Raw genomic sequence first — 15509 nt, 5'->3', positions numbered from 1 at the left:
AATTCCCAAGTGTGCAGAGGTGGAAATAGTTATTTTAAACAACACTATGAATTATTTAATTAGACATAAACTAGAGATGCATCAATGCCATTTTTACAGACTGAGTATGAGTAAATAGTTTTGGCACCTCTTGATACACACAATAAAATTTGTTACCTTGTTAGTATTGAAACAAATGTTGACAATTTTTTTTTTTTTTTTTGGGGGGGGGGGGGGGGGGGGGGGGGAATGGACATTATGACTTTTCTGCACCTGCAAGCTTTAACCACCCAATACTTTAAAAAAATATCCAGGTTTAGAATTTAGACTGACTGTAACATTGAAACATTTTATTACATCAGTAACATGTTCATGTGTAACATATCTGAGTAAAAACCACAGAAATATTCCCTGTCCTGACTTACCAGGCAAGTGAGAAGTGCTGTTATAGAAAAAATAAAAATAAAAAACTCTGGTGTGGTGTGATTTGGCCTGATGTGAAGCAGAGGGCTCTGATTTATACTTTGTACCTTCAGAAGCAGCAGCACACTCACTGTGTATCTTATGTACATCCAGAACATTTAAAAACAACATACACGAGATACAATTGTCAAAAAATCTCTGTCAAGTTTCCAAGTGAAACTGTAAAATGTTTAATGTCACTGTGCATAAAAATCACTAAACACACTGATGCACTCTGTCTCTAAGGGAACTTTCCTCTGCTGTCGTGATTATTGTCATGAGCTGCGTCTCAAATCTAAAATTCAGACCTTATATTCAAAAGTATTTACTAATCTAGAAAATCCTGATGGCTGGTACACAAATCAGACCTTTTGACCTTCCCAAGCTACTTTGAGTGCTTGCTAAGATCATACAGTCAATTAAAAAAAATTGCTTTGAGATTTTGCTCATGTTATCTGCCTTGGTTTATCCCATCACTTCATTCACTCATGTTTGCTAGTTATAATATCAGTACAATAAGCTCGCTTAGACATCAGAATGAGCAACATACTGAAAAACTGCAGAGAATTTCCTGCTGAGGGTCTGTTAGAAGAGTTTACAGCAGAACAGGACATGACTTTGCTGCAGAACTGTAAAGAGATTCAGGTGTGTGTTGGAAAGTGAATGTGTGTTCATGAGGCTCGACTGTCATGTCCAAAACTGTCAATCAGCTCATCAACCACACCCTGTTTTATCACCAAATAACACCAATAAAATTCATTGATCATGAGAAGATTTTGAGGTAAATCTCAGGGTCCATTTATAAAAATGACAGCACTGTTGCTGAAAATAATTGGGGTGAGATGTAACTTAAAATGGAAGTTTGACACTTTTCCCATTGAGTAACATAGAAATGGGCGGGGTTACAACCAGTGTTGGGCACGTTACTTTCAAAAAGTAATTAGTTATAGTTACTAGTTACTTTTCCCTAAAAGTAACTGAGTTAGTAACGGAGTTACTTTGTCATAAAAGTAACTAATTACCAGGGAAAGTAATTATTCCATTACATTTTGTTCCCCCTGAAAAAAAATCAAATTCAATTAGCGTAATCATAATAAAAGTGAATGTTAAATGTGTTTAATGACTGAAATGGACACTTAACAGAACCAATTAGTAACGTTATGTACACTATATTAATATTTTTGTGGGACAATGTGAGATAAGACATCTATCAAATGTAATATATTTTTGTAGTTATTAAAATTATGTTACTAATTACTGGCCACTGACGAGGACAAACGCTTTGTTCCTCGACATAATGTGCATTGCATGTAAACACTTTTGCCTTTTATTTCAAGTAATAAAAAGTCCTGGCTGTATTTCCAATGTGAAAGCGCAGTGCTGGGCTGACCGCTCGCCATCGCTGTGTCTTCCGATTGAAAGAGCGCGCAGTAGTGCAGTAGGCGTGGCCTACCTACGTATGTTGTCCAAATCTACTCTGATTGGCTTACTGTGCCGTTGTCTCGTGTCTCCCCGCCCCACACGAAAGCAGAGTAAAGAAAGGCTGAACGAGCAGCGTGCCAGATGAGAACAGCTTTAATAAAGTAACGCATAGTATTTTATTGTAAGTAACGGGAACGGCGTTATAACGATGTAAAAAGTAATTAGTTAGATTACTCGTTACTAAAAAAAGTAACGCCGTTAGTAACGCCGTTTATTTGTAACGCCGTTATTCCCATCACTGGTTACAACTGTACTGCAGCCAGCCACGAGAAGGCCTCAGAGACAATTTTGGCTTTACTTTTGAATCCCTGTTACTATGACAACCCATATATACAGTCACTGGTTTTGCTGGGATCATAGTTTGTGAAGTATGTCCACATCATTGTTGTTTTGTGTCGTCTGTTCATTAGTGCAATAACATACACTAAGCTCATGTCACATGGGATCACCTGGCTTTGTCTGTTCATACTGGAGCATTTTTAGTACCAGTACTGATGCATCTCTAAAGTAAAGGGATTTTTATGTCGAATTAAAGAACCACAGTGAAACTCATGTAAAACTATGTATTCACGTCAGAATTCTTGCTGGTCATTGTTTTCTTATGCTATTACCATTATTTATCTGAAATGAACATAATTCTTGTGAATGATTATTAATCAGCTAGTAACAAATTCTACACAACCTTTATAGCCCCATTAGAAAGAAGAAATTTACACACTATAAAGGATGAAGTGTATACAGTATAAATCACCTTGAACATGGGCCACTGGTATCAGTGAAACCAGCACTAAAAAGGGAACAGAAACAGAAAGCATGACGTAAATCTGAAAATTATTCAGTCTGTTCATGGAAACAGCACATTGTAGACACAAAAGATTCAATCTTATTCAGAAAATCTAAACTACCAGCTGTAAGAAATACAAAAGTCACTATTCTGCTCATTAATGCCTTTATTTAATGAAAATTGCTTTATTTAAAGCAAATATTATGATTAAAAGTGTGATAATCTCAGCACTGGGGCATAAACCCATGTCCTAATGACACAAACTCATCACTCAGGACATTCAGACTGCAGATGGAGAACTTTATACCCCACCACTCACTCTAATGAAGACACAAAGAGAACATTTACTCACAGAGCATCACCGGGAGTGGACTGAGCTCCATCCTGTAACTGTAATGACTGATTGAGTGAGGTGTGGTGAGTGTTCAAGTCTCAACACTTCCTGTGGTTTCTCGCTTTCAATCACACTACAAGGAAAGAAAGAGAGGATGAGTGTATCCCAGATCTTTAACTTCTCTTTTAGTGTGTACAGGCACTGTATCTGCTCTTCCTTCCTCTTTCCAGAAAAATCTTCAATACTTTTTGTTTTTCTCAAACTCTCACATACAAAAAAGAGCACACAGTAGAGAGTCCACTGCATTAAATCAAGAGAAGCTTAAAGCTTGACAAGCTACAATTTCTAGGTTGCTCATCTTTCATCCAACTTCAAACTCCATTGAGTTTAGTGTTTAATTTTCAAAGTATTGCTGGGATATTTATGAATGTTAGTTTCAAAATTATGTGGCCATCTAAGTCAATCCATCCATCCATTATCTGTAGTTGCTTATACAGTGCAGGGTCGCGGGCAAGCTGGAGCCTATCCCAGCTGACTATGGGTGAGAGGTGGGGTACACATTCAAACATAATAAAATTCATAAATTATTCAAAACCTAGATGTTTTTGGACTGTAGGGGAAACCGGAGCACCCGAAGGAAACCCACCCAGATACAGGGAGAACATGCAAACTCCACACAGAAAGGCCCCCATCAGCCATTGGGCTCGAACCCAGAACCTTCTTGCTGTGAGGTGATAGTGCTAACCACTATCTATATATCTATCCAAGTGTGAAAGATATTTATTTCTGTACGTAGTTTCTCAGAAGCCCAATTCATGTGTGTATTATTATTGTTCTTCTGTGTTGGTTTATAAATAGAGTAGTAAATATCAAAACAGTTCAGCTGAAAGAAAAAGTGGAAATAAAGTAAGAGTGTCTGTTTAAGCATAAACGTTTAAGACAGATCACTTGTGAGAGGGAAGTAATACATAAACTCACAGAACACTTTACAGACATCCCAACCTGCCAAAATTCATTTCAGGGACACCCCCCGCCCAGAAAATTTTGGATTTGGTTGATGTGATTTCCTGCATTCTGGTGGATTTTGGGGTGGCCTTTTGGAGATGAACAATACCCGAATTCACTCAATTCACTCAGATTCATAGCTGACACGCTGACTTGGGGACTTAGCTGCCCCCAACCCATAAACTATGATAATTACAATGTGCCATATATTACGCTCCTTACTGATGCCCCTTTTCCACCAAATCATTTCTAGTGCTGGTTCGGGGCCAGTGTTGGTGCTGGTTCACAACTCGTTCAACTTGCGAGCCAGCTGAGAACCAGTTTTCTCTTCCATAGCTTGGGGTGCTAAGGGGAGCCACGTCATTACGTCACTGTATACGTCAGTTACATTGCTGCATTTGCATAAACCTTGGTGCGAACATCGAAGCAACAACACCATGGAGAAGAAGAAGCAGCAACAACAACAACAGATGACTTCGCGTTTGTACAGCTGCTGCTTCTGGCTTTACGGTGCTTCATTGGGATCAGAAAACGGCAGATCCAATATGTTTGTGTTGATCGACAGGTTTTGATTGGACGGTGATTACGTTCTAGGAGATAGGTAATAACCTAATAACATTTTGACTCTTATACTTACACTGAATGTGAGATGGTTATGCTAGCCTTTGTTATGAGCTAACATTAGCCGGTGTTATGTCCCTGCTGGAATCGTCACAAATTCACAAACATATTACTAGCGATTTTTAAGTCGCCGCTCATATCTACCACAGCAGTAGATATGAGGATGCTTAGCTCTGTAATGAACTTAACTTACTGAAGTGAATGTAAACAAACTGCATGGAAATACAAGTGAATGATTTATGTTTAACCTTGTTTCTTTAACCCTTATGCCTCACTAAAGACATTTTTGGCTTGTCAGTTGTTCATTTTCTTTATTATTTTGACTGTGTTCATGCATATAGAAATATAATAAGGTCAATAGAATATAAAGTATGGCAAATGTGCTGTACATTAACTCCACAAGTAAATGTAACACTTATGTTTCCAACACTCACACATGCACATTTATTTCTCAATACACATCCCACTCTAATCTAAGGGGAAAAAGAGGCACAAGGGTTAAGTACCATGATGAATATTTGTTTGAGTATTGATGACTCTCCACACATGTTTATTTACCTATACATTTTTCTCTTTACAGGTAATCTTACGACTGATGGCAAGGCAGAGATCACATGTTGTCTGGGCACACCCAAGATCTCGCTACTGGTGGGACACAATTGTTCCTGATTTCACCTCTCACCAGTTCATGCAGAGTCTCCGTGTGTCCCGAGAGTCGTTTGAGTATATCTGCAGTCGGGTGAGGCATGTCTTGGAGAGAAGGAACACAAATTACCATTTGTGTGTCCCAAACCAGAAGCGGATAGCTATTGCCATCTGGAAGCTGGCCACTGGCGGTGAATACAGGACCATTAGCCATCTTTTTGGAGTAGGCATGAGCACCGTCTTTAATTGCGTTCAGAATTTCTGTAACACAGTCATCAAGGTGCTGCTCCCTGCCCACATTACATGCCCTGATGCTGAGAGGTTAGTGGAAATGGCTGCTCTCTTTCAGAGTCGTTGGAGAGTGCCACAGTGTGTTGGTGCAATAGATGGAAGCCACATTCCCATTATAGCACCAGAACAGTATTCCTGAGACTACTACAACCGGAAGGGATGGCATTCAGTTGTTCTGCAAGCAGTTGTAGATGGCAGAGGTTTTTTCTGGGATGTGTGTGTTGGCTTTCCAGGGAGTGTGCATGATGCAAGAGTCCTAAAACAGTCACATTTGTGGGAAGTCCTAAGTGATGGGGAATTTCTAGGTCAAAGCAAAGTGACCATCTCTGGCTGTGAGGTTGGACATTACCTGATAGGTGATCCAGCCTACCCCATGCAGAACTGGCTGATGAAACCCTTTTCTGACACTGGCAGATTGACCCCTGAACAACACACCTACAATTACAGACTCAGCAGTGCACGATCAGTTGTGGAAATGGCGTTTGGGAGACTGAAAGGATGGTGGAGGTGCCTACTAAAAAGAAATGACTGCAAGCTGGAACTGTGCAATAAAATGGCGCTGATCTGCTGTGTCCTTCATAACATCTGTGAGGAACATGGTGACAATTTCACTGAGGAGCACCAAGACAGACATGCCAACATCCAGCCTCCTCTTCAGGCATTACCTGAATATGGCAGTCAAGAAGGAGCTGACATTAGAGCCGCTTTAATGGCCTACTTTAACAGAGGAAATGAGTAATTTGTTTGGTTATTTTGCTATTTACTTCATGTCAATGTTGTTTAATTGTTCAGTTTGATAAGTTCATAGAAATGAGTCATTTATTTGTAAATAAAATGACTGAAAAAGGTAGCTTGTTGAGTTCTTTCATTACTTGTTTTCACAAGCTCTAACCAGCTTTACTTGTACTTATTACACAGTTAAAATAATTTTACATCACTAGTGAAAACATATACAAGCAGACATGTCTCTTTAGAAAAAAAACCATTTATTTACATAGTGCATAGAAACACAACATAAAGTGACGTGAACAGTGCAAAGGTGCAAAGCAAGAAAAGTGGTGTGATTATTTTCTGGCTTGCGCCTCCATTACAGACACCATGCGCCCCATTATACTGAGGAACGCACTGTTGTCTGCCTCCAGCTTGTGCAGCAGGCATCGTTCATTTCCTTGTTGTGCTGCAGGAACCTCTCATCCGCCCGCTCAAGGTATTCCAGGAGCTCAATGTTGCTGTCTCGCTTCCTCTTAGCTGTGTACAAGAACAGAATAATGAGTTTAAAAGTTTTTATTAAGTCATAAGTAGATTAACACAAGTTCAGCAATACAATATAAGAAACATGTCAGCTCAGCAATAAGAGCATTAGTTAACTGTTTACGGTTGGTAGGGGATTTTATATGAATGACTGGTCACTTATTACAGCATGTATTTATATTATAAAGTCACACTATTAGGTATGTATCCATGTTTGCATAGTATCCGGTGAGACAGACTACTGGATACTCAGCACAACAACTGACCAGGTCTGGTCTGCTCCGATTGTCCTGAGCTGCTGGATGATGCAGGAGAGCTGCAGTGGAGTGGAGACCTCAGGTCCTCGTCCCCGATGGTGGACAACTCTATAAACCACATAAAAACAGCCAGTGTTGGGAAAGTTCACTTTCTACATGAACTCTTTCAAAGTTCAGTTCACAAATTTTAAAATGAGCTAGTTCAGTTCATAGTTCATAATGAAAAAATTTGAACTAAGTTCACAGTTACAAAAATGAACTAGTGAATGAAACTATGCATCAGATTTCATTATATTATACAAACAAACATTAACTGAAGTAACTAAAATTTTATGCAAGGCGAAAATGTTTGAAAAGAAACTTACCAGGCTCTGATTGTGGCACCATCGCCTCCAGCATCGCCATCGCTGAATTTAAGGCTCTGGTGGCATTATTTGCCAGTCTATCGCTGAGGACCGAGTCCAGAATATCAAAGGGGTTTTTCCTCGGCCACCTGTTGCCACTTCGACCGAGGTCTTTTTTTTTGGTCCATGTAGTCTTTCTTCAGCTTCTTTAATTTGTTGCTGATCTGCTCAAGAGTACGTTAGTACCCCGCCACAGCCATCTCTTTTTGTATTTGGTGTAATACGGGCTTGGTCCGCGTAGCACCCTCCAATTTCACCTGGACTTCATCTGTGGACCATATCGCTAGGAGACAGGTTGTCTCCTCCACAGACCACTGCTGCTTTACTGCATCCATATCTCGTTGCTTAAAAATGGCGAACTTTCATGGTCTTGTTATTGTTGTTGGTCTTAACAACTCCACCCCCCCGCTGATGTAAGCGGTTCTTTCCTCTGGCCCAGCACAGAGTTGGTGCTCACCTGGAACTGGTTTTTCTGTCCCCAGAGCCAGTTCTTTGTCAGTGGAAACAGAAAACCCGGTTCCAAACTAAGCACTGGCCCCGAACCAGCCCTGGAACTGATTTGGTGGAAAAGGGTGAATCTGGACACCCCGCCCTCCATAAATAAGGACGGATGACCAGGACAGATAGATATTTCACCACAGAACATGTTAGGGTTTTGCTGGGATTCAAATCTGGTTCACTGGTGTGATAATCCAGCAAACCCCCACTAGGCCACCAGGGGAATGACTCAAGTGCAGAGGCGTGAGGCAGAAGTAGAAAAGTATCAACAAGTTTATTTACAATATTTACAGTCCCAAAAAATATATAATCCAAAAAACGCTCAGAAGATGAAGGGAAAAATAAAATATCCAAAAGTTCAAAGTCAAATACAAAAGCCAAAAAACTAGAAAAGAAAAGGCAAAAATACCAACGCTCAGAAGATCCAAAAAACAGTAAATACAAAGTCCAAAAAGTCCAAAAAGAAAAGCAAAGTGCAAAACCAAAAAGACAAAGGCAAGGAACACAGAACAGAGGTAACTGGAGCTAAACATAACAGCACAAAGACTCCGTGACAAGAGGACTGAACTCAGGGGTATAAATACACAAACTAATTAAGGACAGGGCGGGGCAGGAAACAGGCAATAAGACAAAAACAAAACACAGAACACAGTGGTGAGCTCTAGAGGCCCAAAACAAACATGACCAGAAAAGGAAATAACAGTGGCCTCTAGAGGCCAAAACAGTCCCAGTCCTAACAGAACATTCCTTTACTGAGATACCAAAACATAGATGAATATAACAGAACAATGAATGTATTGCATGAATGACAATGAATATAATTGTACATGTACAGTAGGCCTAGGCCTAAAGGGCGCTTTCCTTTCCTCTGTTCTATGCCTGTTCCTTTTGCAAGCTTTCATTGTATTTAGAGGCTGCTTGCTTTGTAGATTTGAGCAATTTTCCAGACACCTCCACCTCGTAGCACTCTGTGTCAATAAACTTGTGAATCTGATGTCTTGCAAGATTAACAAGTGTTTGGTGAGACATCTGACCCCTAAATTCTGTCTTGATGTGACGCACCATGCTGAATGCCCTTTCCCCGTCACAGTTAAAATTTGGCAGCACCAATAGAGATCCTGCAGTCACGTGACCGGAAAGTTAACAGCCCCCATCTTGTCGGTAAAAAACACAGCTGAATACTGCTGCACTCGTGTACAGAAGGGATCAATTTCAACCGACAGACTACACGGCTCATTTTTCTAATGAACAGATAATTAGATATATGTCTAAAATAAATGATCTACAGATTAGTGACCCTTATGGCTTACCGGACATAGTTTTCATGACCGTGTCAGTGGATTTTGAACTGCCAGAGGTGGAATACCCAGACGTGTATAATTACCTCATCAACTTTCCCTCGCTGTTCAGTGGTGAAGCACTGTGTGCTTATAAATCTCTGGACAGTTATCTTTACAGAAATTCAGGATTTGTCAGCGACTCAGATGTGGCATCTTGTAAACAAGAAAATAACAATCCTCATTGGACAGGTAAGTCACTTAAGTATTACTAGTACTGACACTAGATATATCAGTAGTATCTAGTATAGCACTGACCAGCTGATTATAGAATAGAATAGAATAAGGTAACTCCAGCTGTAATTCCAAATCGTCTGTCTTGTTTACCATGGATCTGGCGTTGGAGAGATAGAGGATTGGCAGTGGAGATTTGAGTGGCTTTCTGAGCTTAGTCAACAGGCCGGCTCTGCCTGCAGCCTCGCTTTTGCTTCCACTCCCGACGCCGCCTCCTTCGCTTGCCCGATAACAATCCACGGAGACCCCGCTGGTCTCGCTATCTCGTCCGGAATGTTGTGCATGCGATGGAAATCGCTACAAACCGTCATTTTCTGCTGGAAACCAATGTCCAGTAAGTCCACACGGTTGTAGTGGACATTGAAGTCTGATACAGACGAACAACACGCAAAAATACACACAAAAAACATAAAAAACGTGCACAGGTAGGGAGAGCTTGTAGCCGCAGCCATTGTAGTAGACTTGTATATAGTAGGGTTTTCCAGAAGAAAAGGTTGAAGTAGAAGAAGAAGTAGAAGGCGGAAATATGGCGTTTGACCGACAAGATGGCGTTTGTTACAATCTGGATCGGCTGTGACGTCACATGCAAGATCTCTATAGCAGCTTCATCAGCTGATAGAGCTCCCTGAATCTCAACTGCCCTGAGCTCACAGATGTGACTTTGGACAGCTTCCCCTAGCACTCATCAACTGGTAAATTCTTATAATTTGGTACCAGTGCATCCAGGTTAGATGACACATAATCCAGGACTTCTATGGAGCTGTTCTCTGGCATCTGCCTTCATTACATTTGGAAATCTTTCTGCCAAAGTCAAAATCTGCTCTGGTTTCACATTATCATGGTTCTCAGGATTGACCACTGACAGATTCATCAAGATTTGATCTCTCACTGGGAATTTTTCCTTTATTTTTTTAAAGATTCTGACAAAGAATTCTCTCGCATCCCTGTAGACTTGCTTTGTCTTGTGACTGGAGAGTGCTGATTTTCACATCGGAAAATCACATTTGATGGAAGATGGATATGATGTGTTAATAGTACCTGAACATACAGTATTAATTGAACAGCAGACATTTTGCTCATGCTGTGAGAGAATCTCTTTCAGAGCCTATAAACACAGAAAAACCTGATGAGTTAGTTGAGAGAGATAACAAGATGGCGTGTCCATTCATGTGGACTGTAGATGGCTCTGGCAAAACCAGAGGCGGAGGTTTGTGCATTTATAGAAATAGAGCTTGGTGTACAAACTCTGTTGTCGCTGAGAGACACTGCTCACCTAACGCAGAGTTTCTCATGGTTAAATGTAGACCTTTTTATCTCCCAAGAGAACTCACATCAGTTATAGTTACTGCTGTATATACACACCACCAGAATCTAATGATAAGCTTGCAATGGGAGAATTGCATGCAGCCATTAGCAAACAGCAGGAAATGCATGCAGAGGCTACCTTTATTTTTGCGGGTGACTTTAATCACTCCAACTTGAAGACAGTACTTCCCAGACTGCATCAACATGTTACCTGCCACACAAGAGGAAATAAGACACTGGACCATGTTTTTTCAGTGGACAAAAAAGCAACGACAAGATTCAGAAATATACAGGGAAGGTGATCACAGAGTGATAAATAATAAATTAATCTTGTAATGGCTTTTTCCTTTGCGCTAATTCCGTGATTATTGTAAGGACTTTACCTTAAAATTTCAAACAGGTTCAATTCACCTGAAAATCAGCCCTCTGAAAAGGGACACCGCAAGAAGATCATAGGCTTTGGAATTTTAAAAAAAATATATTTTATGGTTGCAGAGATATGATTTTAGTAAAAAATAAATAAATAAAAAAAAATAGTAATTTCGCACTGACCCCCAACACACACACACACACACACCTCTACTTAACGTCGTAGCACAAAATAGAAAGGGTGTACAACCCCGATTACAAAAAAGTTGGGACAAAGTACAAATTGTAAATAAAAACCGAATGCAATAATTTACAAATCTGAAAAACCGATATTGTATTCACAATAGAACATAGACAACATATCAAATGTCGAAAGTGAGACATTTTGAAATTTCATGCCAAATATTGGCTCATTTGGAATTTCATGACAGCAACACATCTCAAAAAAGTTGGGACGGGGTAATAAGAGGCTGGAAAAGTTAAAGGTATAAAAAAGGAACAGCTGGAGGACAAAACTGCAACTCATTAGGTCAATTGGCAATAGGTCATTAACATGACTGGGTATAAAAAGAGCATCTTGGAGTGGCAGCGGCTCTCAGAAGTAAAGATGGGAAGAGGATCACCAATCCCCCTAATTCTGCGCCGACAAATAGTGGAGCAATATCAGAAAGGAGTTCGACAGTGTAAAATTGCAAAGAGTTTGAACATATCATCTACAGTGCATAATATAATCAAAAGATTCAGAGAATCTGGAAGAATCTCTGTGCGTAAGGGTCAAGGCCAGAAAACCATACTGGGTGCCCGTGATCTTCGGGCCCTTAGACGGCACTGCATCACATACAGGCACAACGGCAGCGCTTCCGTGCTTTGCGCTCGGAGGAAGTCAGCCGGCCGTTCGCGTTTGGCCAGCAACTCCGGGATGCCTGCGGGCAGTGGTTGAGGGCCGACAACCGCGACACCAAGGGGATCATTGACCAGGTGGTGCTGGAGCAGTTCATCGTGCGTCTACCAGCCGCAGCTGCAGAGTGGGTCCAGTGCCAATGCCCGGCGTCACTGAATCAGGCAATTGAGCTGGCGGAGGACCATTTGGCAGCTGTCCTGACGGCAGGACAGCAGACAACCTCTTCTCCCCTCCCCTCTCTCTCTCTCTCTCCCTCTCCTCCTGTGTCTCATCCTCGCCCCGTTCCCCCACCGCAGAGGTGGGGGCCAGCCCCACTCCAGCTGGCCTGCCGCACCCGCGGTGCCCTCCCGTTTCTCCCTTCTGTGTCTGTCTCTTCCCCCCCTCAGGTGAGTGAGCCCCTGAGCACCAGTGCAGAGAGGAAGCCCGGGCTGGTTTGCTGGCACTGCGGGGAGCTGGGCCACCTCCAACAGCAGTGCTCGGTAATGGAGGTGGGCGCAGTGGTTCGGATCCCTGATGCGCCAGGAGCCGCCCTCGATCGGGCTGGAGCGTATTGCATACCGGTGAGTATCCAAGGGGATACACATCAGGTGTTGGTGGATTCTGGTTGTAATCAGACCTCAATCCACCAAAACCTGGTGCAAGACGAGGCATTGGGGGGAGCACAATTGGTGAAGGTGTTGTGTGTGCACGGGGATGTTCACAACTACCCTTTAGTGTCGGTCCACATTTTTTTCGAGGTGAAAAATTTATAGTGAAGGCGGTGGTTAATCCTCGCCTTACCCACTCAATTTTGGGGATGTATTGGCCGGGATTTGGGGAATTAATGAGTCATCTAGTGAAGAGTGGGTCCTGCCGTAGTTTAATAAGGGGAGGTCCTGGTGTTACATTGGCAGGAGCAGCTGTCACAGAGCCATCTACGTCAGCTCTGCATCAGAGTGAGGAGCCGCTGGCTCCTCCTCTCTCTATTGGGGAATCCCTCGCGGATTTTCCATTAGAGCAGTCGCGAGACGAGACTCTGCGGCATGCATTTGACCGAGTGAGAGTAATCGATGGTCAAATGCTCCAGCCAAACACCACCCCGTCCTTCCCCTACTTCGCAATTATGAAGGATAGATTATACCGAGTGACGCAGGACACTCAAACCAAAGAGTAAGTTACGCAGCTGTTGATTCCGAAGAGCCACTGGGAATTGGTATTCCAGGCGGCTCACTTTAATCCCATGGCTGGACACTTAGGGCAGGATAAAACACTAGCCCAAATAATTCTTGAATGGTTCTATTGGCTAGGGATTCGCAGCGATGTCCGTAGGTGGTGTACGGCGTGCCGCGAATGCCAGTTAGTAAATCCAGCGGCCATTCCAAAAGCGCCTTTGCACCCTCTCCCATTAATTGAGACCCCGTTCGAAAGAATTGGGATGGATCTCATCGGGCCATTAGATCGGTCAACACGAGGGTACCGCTTTACATTAGTTCTGGTGGACTATGCAACGCGATACCCGGAAGCGGTGCCTCTTCACAATATCTCAGCACGCAGTATTGCAGAAGCGCTCTTCCGCGTTATCTCCCGAGTTGGAATCCCAAAGAGATTCTGACTGACCAAGGCACCTCGTTTATGTCACATACACTAAATTAACTGTATAGGTTGTTGGGTATTAAGCCAATCCACACCAGCGTGTATCACCCCCAAACGGACGGTTTAGTTGAACGGTTCAATTGCACCCTCAAGAATATAATTAAAAAATCCGTAAGTGAGGACGCCACTTTAGTCGCCAAGTGGCAAGGACCCTTTGAAGTCACACGGCGAGTCAGGGACGTTGACTATGAGGTGAGGCGAACGGACAGGGGAGGGGCGCTACAGGTTTACCACCTCAATCTGCTCAAACTCTGGAACGAGGAGGTCCCCGTGGCGTTGGTGTCGGTGGTTCCGGAGAAGGCGGAGCTGGGGCCGGAGGTTCAAAAGGGAACATTGCCATCACGTACCTCTCCGGTCCCCTGTGGAGACCACCTCTCCCTGACCCAACTCGCGGAGGTTGCCCAGTTGCGGACCGAGTTTTTGGACGTATTCTTGCCCCTGCCCAGCCGCACCAACCTCATAGAGCACCACATTGAGATGCCCCCGGGGGTGGTAGTGTGTAGCCACCCTTACAGGCTGCCCGAACACAAGAAAAAAGTGGTTCAGGAAGAACTTGAGGCCATGCTCGAAATGGGCATCATGGAGGAGTCCCACAGTGACTGGAGCAGCCCGGTGGTCTTGGTTCTCAAGGCCGACGGGTCGGTCCGGTTCTGTGTAGATTATAGGAAAGTCAACACGGTGTCTAAATTCGACGCGTACCCAATGCCTCGTATTGATGAGTTGCTCGATCGACTAGGCACGGCTCGCTTTTACTCGACACTGGATTTAACAAAGGGTTATTGGCAGATCCACTTGACTCCATTATCCCGAGAAAAAATGGCCTTTTCCACACTGTTCGGCTTACACCAGTTTGTCACACTTCCTTTTGGGCTGTTTGGGGCACCCACTACGTTTCAGCGGCTGATGGATAGGGTCCTCCGCCCCCACGCCACCTATGTGGCTGCCTATCTTGACAATATCATTATCTATAGTAATGACTGGCCGAGGCACCTCCAACATCTGAGGGCCGTCCTTAGGTCGCTGAGGCGAGCGGGTCTCACAGCCAACCCGAAGAAGTGTGCGATTGGGCGGGTGGAAGTATGGTATCTGGGCTTCCACTTGGGCAATGGGCAGGTGCGTCCCCAAGTTAACAAGACAGCGGCAATTGCAGCCTGCCCGAGGCCCAAGACCAAAAAGGGGGTGAGACAGTTCCTGGGGCTGGCTGACTATTATCGTAGGTTTATACCTAACTATTCGGACGTCACCAGCCCGCTGACTGATCTGACTAAAAAGGGGGCACCAGATCCGGTCCAGTGGACGGAGCAATGCCAGCGGGCTTTTTCTGAGGTAAAGGCTGCACTGTGTGGGGGGCCACTTTTACACTCCCCTGACTTTTCTCTCCCCTTTATGTTACAGATGGATGCGTCGGACAGAGGGCTGGGGGCTGTTTTGTCCCAGGAGGTGGAGGGGGAGGACTGGTGTTGTATATCAGTAGGAAGCTGTCAGTGCGTGAGGGGCACTACAGCACCATTGAAAAGGAGTGCCTAGCGATCAAGTGGGCAGTCCTCGCCCTCCGTTACTACCTACTGGGATGCCCTTTCACCCTCTGTTCGGACCACACGCCCCTCCAGTGGCTCCACCGCATGAAGGATGCCAACGTGCGGATCACCCATTGGTATCTGGCACTCCAACCCTTCAACTTCAAGGTGATCCACAGGCCGGGGGCGCAGATGGCCGTG

General features: G+C 43.5%; 1 protein-coding gene across 1 annotated transcript in view; it reads right to left on the bottom strand.

Moving 5' to 3' along the window:
* LOC132882162 (sialoadhesin-like) overlaps positions 1-15509 on the bottom strand; it is a 216871-nt gene that overhangs the window by 78837 nt on the left and 122525 nt on the right. Inside the window, exon 7 of the mRNA XM_060915433.1 lies at positions 2675-2710. Coding sequence (XP_060771416.1) covers positions 2675-2710 — 36 coding nt within the window. The remainder of the gene's footprint in view (positions 1-2674; positions 2711-15509) is intronic.

This window comes from Neoarius graeffei, chromosome 1, assembly GCF_027579695.1.
Source record: "Neoarius graeffei isolate fNeoGra1 chromosome 1, fNeoGra1.pri, whole genome shotgun sequence".
Taxonomy (NCBI): Eukaryota; Metazoa; Chordata; class Actinopteri; order Siluriformes; family Ariidae; genus Neoarius; species Neoarius graeffei.
Note: the sequence above shows the minus strand (reverse complement) of the source record. Positions and strands in the feature narration are given on the sequence as shown.